The sequence below is a fragment of the Triticum urartu genome, chromosome 2 (genome assembly GCF_003073215.2).
Source record: "Triticum urartu cultivar G1812 chromosome 2, Tu2.1, whole genome shotgun sequence".
NCBI lineage: Eukaryota > Viridiplantae > Streptophyta > Magnoliopsida > Poales > Poaceae > Triticum > Triticum urartu.
The window spans coordinates 113,742,000-113,748,531 of NC_053023.1; the positions used below are offsets into that span (position 1 = coordinate 113,742,000).

Genomic DNA, 6,532 nt, shown 5'->3' on the forward strand with positions numbered 1-6,532 from the left:
GAGTAGCTTCTTCATGCAGGCAGGGGCAGGCACGCAGTGGGATGATGCAGAAGGAGGGCAGGGCTTCTCATGGATCTTGACCTTGACCGCATAGTTCCGCATGGATTTGTTAGGATTACCTTTTTAGAGTAGATGTCTTTGCCTTCCTGATGAAAGAAAGCCAATAATGCTCTGCTTAATACTCCCTCCGTAAACTAATATAAGAGCGTTTAGAATACTAAAATAGTGATCTAAACGATTTTATATTAGTTTACAGATGGAGTACTAGATTGGGAGGGAGGAATAAACATGAAGCCAAAATCCAACGAGAAACGGGGGCGAGATTTGGGACCCCAACCCAACCCATTCCATTCAATTTAAAGTGGACACAAAGCTAATCTCCGGGCACCACAGTACGTCCCGCCCAAAATAAATAGGGGCAGGGCCAACGGGCTCAACTAAACAAGGCGCCCGCCCAGCAATCGGCCTAAGTGCAGCACAAGCTAACAAATCAATCCATCGACGTCGCCGCGGCAACTTATGGGTCGGGTCGGGCGCGGCGACTTATGGACAAGAACGTCTGCAAACCTCATTCAGTTGCCTACCAGGGCCACGGGCACGGGCGCGCCCAATCTCTTGACTGTGCGTGGAGCAGTTTTGTTTTCGAAAACAAGGAGTCGGGAGGTCTCGTGCTCCACCCGAAAAGCGCAAGCGAACAAGGGCGACAGCGACTAATCCGGCCACTCTCACATCGGCTGGAAAGCAACCCCCTCCAGCTCCAGTCCCGGCCAAAATTTAAGCCCCGCCCCCAGAAGCAAGGGGGGGAGAGAAAGATAGATGGCGATCCATGGCTTAATCACCGCCATCAAAACCAAACCTCCCTCTAATCAAAGCCAAGAAAGAAAGAAAAAACACCACAGCCACGAAGCCTTCGCTCACTGTCACTGGGCTAGCCAGCCTCACTCTCACGCACTGCAACCAACTGCGAGCTCGCCGCGCCACCCTAGGGGTTGGGCTCGGGCCACCATTACTCCCACTCCACCTTCCCCGTTTCAATTCACTCCAGTCCAGTCCCCACCACTCCCCCCCCCCCCCCCCCCCCCCCCCCCCCCCAACTAAAAGCTCTCTCTTTCCTTCTCTCCCCTTCTCTCTCCTCTCCGCCATGGCCGCCTACTCTCCCTCCTTCTAGCGCGCGCCCCACCGCCATCGCCACCACCGCGATCCAGATCCCACCCGCCGCCCGCCGCCGCCATGGGGGGCTGCCACGCCAAGCCGCGCGCACCCGCGACGCCGACGGGGCCTCCCCGCCGCCGCCCGCGCCGGCCACGCCGCCGCCGCCCTCCTCCACGGCGCCCGCCACGCCGGCCTCCAAGAAGCACTGGACGTCGTCCCCCTTCTTCCCCTTCTCCACGCCCAGCCCCAGCCCGGCGCACCACCTCTTCTCCTCCTCCTCCGCGGCCTCCCCCAGGGCCTCCTCCAGGTCCCCCGCCCCGGCGGGCGCCAAGTCCCCGGCGCCCGCCACCCCGGCCCGGCGCCTCCTGCGCCTGCCCTTCCCGCCGCCCTCGCCCGCCAAGCACATCCGCCAGGCGCTCGCGCGGCGCCACGGCCCGCCGCGCCCGGCGATCCCCGAGGAGGACGGCGACGGCGGGAGGGGCCTCGACAAGGGCTTCGGCTTCAACAAGGGCTTCGCCGCCAAGTACGACCTCGGGGACGAGGTCGGCAGGGGCCACTTCGGATACACCTGCGCCGCCAGGATTAGGAAGGGCGCGCGCAAGGGCGACGCCGTCGCCGTCAAGGTCATCCCCAAGGCCAAGGTGATGACCTACCCGCAACCTCTGCAAACGCTTCAAAAATAAAAAATATCGGATCCGTTCGCTAGTTTTTCTGAAAGTTGATGCCGCGCTAGTTTAGATTTGTGAATTTCTGTTGGATAATTCGGTACTCTCATGACTTTTGCGGTTTTGATTGATGCTGTATAAATGTCCTTCATATTTTGTTGAACAGAGAAAGGTAAAGCATGTGTTCCTGAAAGCAACCACTCACTAATATAGTCTAATCAAAGTTTTTGAGAACTGGATGCATGCCTGTTCATTTCTTAAGAAACGTGGCCCCTTCTTGTCTACACGAGTAGTCGAGTAGATGTGCCTTGTTACAGATGTAACCTGACATCATGGGTTCATGTACTAACATGCTATTGATCTACATCGTGCATTGTGAAAAGAATATCTAGTTTTATCACATGCTGCATACCTGTATATAAGAATAATATGGATTACGAGATCTTCTACGTTCAGCATTGTTGCATGGTACGTACTAGGTAACATATTAAATTGTGTGCTGTAAAACATTAAATATACCCACTTGAATGATGAGATCTGAGTAAGTCCTGTCATTTTTTGTTATGGAGTTTACACTTGATATTCCGTAACTACTTTGCCTATCGCTCTTTTATGGCTGTGCGATCTGGTTTAATCTCTCCATAGTTGCAATCTCCCTTGTTTGGGTCACCACATTTCAATGCCTTACTTGAGGATTAATGCCATCATTGTGTCGTTGCTAGGCATGAACTTAGTTCCTCACTCCTCCTATGTACATTTTTTAGTATCATCTGAAGTTGCTCTAATCTCTTGTCAGATGACAACATCCATTGCTATAGAGGATGTCCGCAGGGAGGTGAAAATTTTGAAGGCTTTGGCAGGACACAAGAACTTGGTTCAGTTTTATGATGCATATGAGGACAACGAAAATGTCTACATAGTCATGGAGTAAGTTCCAGCACCTTGATAGTCACACAATGTGTTTTGACTTCAATTTCACATGCTATGAGGATGCACTCCTTAAGATGTCAAGCAGAGTAGAGTAGCTTTTTGCTCTTGTTATCAACACTCTCAACTACAAGCATAGAAAACAAACTCACTGAATAATCAGTTCCATTTTATTGACGCAACTTCAATAGTTTTCCACAGTCCCTTTTTATTAAGATTCTTTGATCTACTTATTGCTGATGCGGCAATAATTACCTTTCAGAAGCATATAATGCGTTATCTTGTGTGCTTAAAAATGTAGTTAACAACCATATGTTATTTCATCCATATGTCTGGACGGTTAGTTACCTTTTCAGTTCTTAGGTTAGTTCTTGTTCTTACGTTAGTTCTTGTTCTCAGGTTAGTTACTGGCAATTTAAATAATCTGAGCAGTTATCACTTGATAATGCATGATGAAAATGAACATACATTAATGCCATTTGGGGCGGCCACACTGTTTTAAATATGCTTGCAGTGCAACTGGATACTCTTTTATTTTCCCGCCCAATTGCCCAAACTTGACAACAAATATTTTGCCAATAAAAAGGATTTCTAGATATGGCCAAATCCAGATGATGTCATTACTACAGGTCGTTGAATGTTGCCTTATATTAGGCATCTGTTTTTTGGCATCTATATTTAGCTTCTATACCTTCCGCTGATAGTGATCCCTGTACGCTCTATTCTGGATTTCAAATGCCATCCACGCCATGTTTAGTTTTTTTAATATCTAATTAAAAATCCCGTTGTTTAGGTTGTGTGAGGGCGGGGAGCTTCTGGATAGAATACTTTCCAGGTAAGCTACAAGTAAACTTACATTATGTTATACAACATCATGGTTTATTACGAAATACTTTAATATAGCTTATGTTTTGCATTCATTTTAAGTAGAGGTGGAAAGTACTCCGAGGATGATGCAAAGTCTGTCCTGGTGCAAATATTGAATGTTGTCGCTTTTTGCCACATTCAGGGAGTGGTTCATAGGGATCTCAAACCAGAGGTGAAGTTCAGTTTTACCTGCATCTCATCAGTTGTCATCATTACCATGTTTGAGATATTAGAAAGTGATGATTTAAATAGTGCTGGTAAACAAGCCATGACTTTTAAGGCAAATGGCGATGGCTACCTGTTTCTACTTCCAATGTTCGAACCTCCTTTTTGAAAGAAAAAAAATTACACTGTTCCAAAGGACGTATAATTTGTTCATGACATTCCTTAGATGGTGTATTTATTGTATTGCCTTTCTCTTCTCCTGTGAATAAGATCTAATTTTACTGTTTTTGTATTTGACATTGCAATGGATTTCTAAAATGTTGTGTTTTTTCTCTTCAGAATTTTCTTTTTACTTCGAAAGATGAGAACTCTCAACTTAAGACAATTGACTTTGGATTATCAGATTTTGTAAAACCAGGTTAGTTTCTTGCTCATCAATCTGCATATCTGTTAATTTGTTGATTTGTACTTGCCATCAGTGAAGATAATACTATCCACTAGCACTTTTTTAATGCAGTGGTCTAATACCTTATGCAGATGAGAGACTAAATGATATCGTTGGAAGTGCTTATTATGTTGCTCCGGAAGTTCTGCATAGATGCTATAGCACAGAAGCGGATGTCTGGAGTATCGGTGTCATTGCATATATCCTCCTTTGTGGCAGCCGCCCTTTTTGGGCACGCACTGAATCTGGCATATTTCGTTCTGTTCTCAAAGCTGACCCCAGTTATAATGAGGCACCTTGGCCTTCTCTGACTCCAGAAGCAATGGACTTCGTTAAGCGCTTGCTATGCAAGGATCCACGTAGAAGGATGACTGCAGCACAAGCTTTAGGTGAGTTTCAGTCTGTATGTATGGATCCAGTTTAAACTTACATTGCTAACTCTGCCTTATATCATGTTTTTCAGGTCATCCATGGATTAGAAATTACAATGACATTAAGATGCCATTGGACGTCCTTATATTTCGTCTTATCAAAGCTTATATTCGTTCTTCATCGTTACGTAAAGCTGCTCTGAAGGTCTGCATTGATAAAACCTGTTCTGTTTTTTCTCCTGTTGTTCCACATAGATATATGCTGTTGCTTCAAATCTGGACTTGCTTTTATATTACAGCATTTTTTCTACTCAAGGCTTTGAATGGTTGTGCAGTAACCTAGTATTTTGTTAGATGTTTAATACTTTCAAGTCCACATGCCTTGTACAAATTCCTGATCAATATCATTACATGTGTATAATTTTCATTAAAAAAATTGGACGCCTACTTTTTGTACCATTGGTTTTATAAGTTCCAAAATGAAATGCTTGTACAGTTCTATTTGTTTGCAAGCTGCAGCCGTTGATGTATCTTTCTTGATCCATTACAGGCTTTGTCGAAGACTTTGACTGTTGATGAGCTTTTTTATCTCAAAGGGCAGTTCTCCTTATTAGAGCCTGATAGAAATGGATGTATCACGCTAGATAATATCAGAATGGTTGGTTCGTCATAGAGCTCTGATATGTTCTCTCCCATTCATTTTGAACCCCCTTGCTGACTCCTCTTCCTTCCTTTTTAGGCCTTAACAAGAGAAGCCACTGATGCGATGAAAGAAACACGAGTTCAGGAGATTCTTGTCTCGGTACATTACTTATGTTGTTGATCTTAAAGACAGAATTTTCATCCAGCATAAACTGTACTCACGGTATACCTGAATTGTCTTTTCAGCTGAGCGCTCTTCAGTACAGAAGAATGGACTTCCACGAGTTCTGTGCAGCTGCAGTAAGTGTTCACCAGCTTGAAGCATTAGACAGATGGGAGCAACATGCGAGATCCGCTTATGAAATTTTCGAGAAGGATGGCAATCGAGCCATTGTAATCGACGAGCTAGCTTCAGTACGTGATATCTTCCTCCCTGTCTATTTTCATTCTCTAACTGATAAATTTGGAGTCCCTTCACACATTTCCTATGATGCTACTTGGTGTTTCAGGAACTGGGTCTCAGCCCTTCCGTGCCGCTGCATGTCGTTCTACAGGACTGGATCCGGCACACCGATGGGAAGCTCAGCTTCCTCGGGTTTGTCAAGTTGCTGCATGGCATGTCCAGCAGGTCCCTGTCAAAGATGAGATAGCTGTTGATAATCTCTAACGACAGTACAAATTTATGCTGCCCCAGCCCCAGCCCCAGCCCAACTTAGCAAGCAAGGCCAAGACTGCACACCGAGGTCAACATGACACGACACGACGCTGCCTGCGCTAGAACCCGCCTGGTTTTGCCACTAATCTGAATATAGAGTTCTGTTTGCGGTCGCCCGTGTACTGATCACCACCGTCTTCTTCAAAGTTCATCAGCATCATCTTTTAGTAGGTTAGGAAAAGGAAATTTCACCCGTGTCTCGGCAACATGTGATGCCTCTAACAGTCTCTTAGAATAGCCCGCCCAGCCATGTCCTGTCGCTGTGGGCAGCGTTGTAAAATGCCCCCGTTCATGTAACTGGAGCAGAGTCGCCCTTTTGTCGTCAGTGTGCCGTTATATTGATTGAGTTGAAGATGCTTGAATTTTGTGCTGCTCACCCGGTTTTGCTTCAACGTTCTTCCTAATTGTCTGACTCTGATTTTAGTGAAGGATGGGTGGCTGTCGTCGCATTTACAAGAGCACTGGTTTCATTTTTGTATGGCTGTCTATCGTCGCATGGACAAGAGCACTGATTTCATTTTTGTATGGCTGATACTCGTGATATGTTTGGTTGGTGTCTGAAACGGACCTTACCATTTCTTTG

The 6,532-nt window shown here is 45.9% G+C and overlaps 1 protein-coding gene across 1 annotated transcript; it reads left to right on the forward strand.

The window, feature by feature from the left end:
• Positions 1 to 1,130: 1,130 nt before the first annotated feature.
• On the forward strand, positions 1,131 to 6,325 carry LOC125536215 (CDPK-related kinase 5-like). The gene is given in 12 exon segments (XM_048699394.1): positions 1,131 to 1,254; positions 1,257 to 1,793; positions 2,614 to 2,744; positions 3,538 to 3,579; positions 3,675 to 3,783; positions 4,116 to 4,194; positions 4,314 to 4,610; positions 4,685 to 4,797; positions 5,143 to 5,250; positions 5,332 to 5,394; positions 5,481 to 5,648; positions 5,744 to 6,325. Coding segments are annotated over 12 exon segments (1,812 nt in total). The 5' UTR covers positions 1,131 to 1,230; the 3' UTR covers positions 5,885 to 6,325.
• The last annotated feature ends 207 nt before the right edge of the window (positions 6,326 to 6,532 follow it).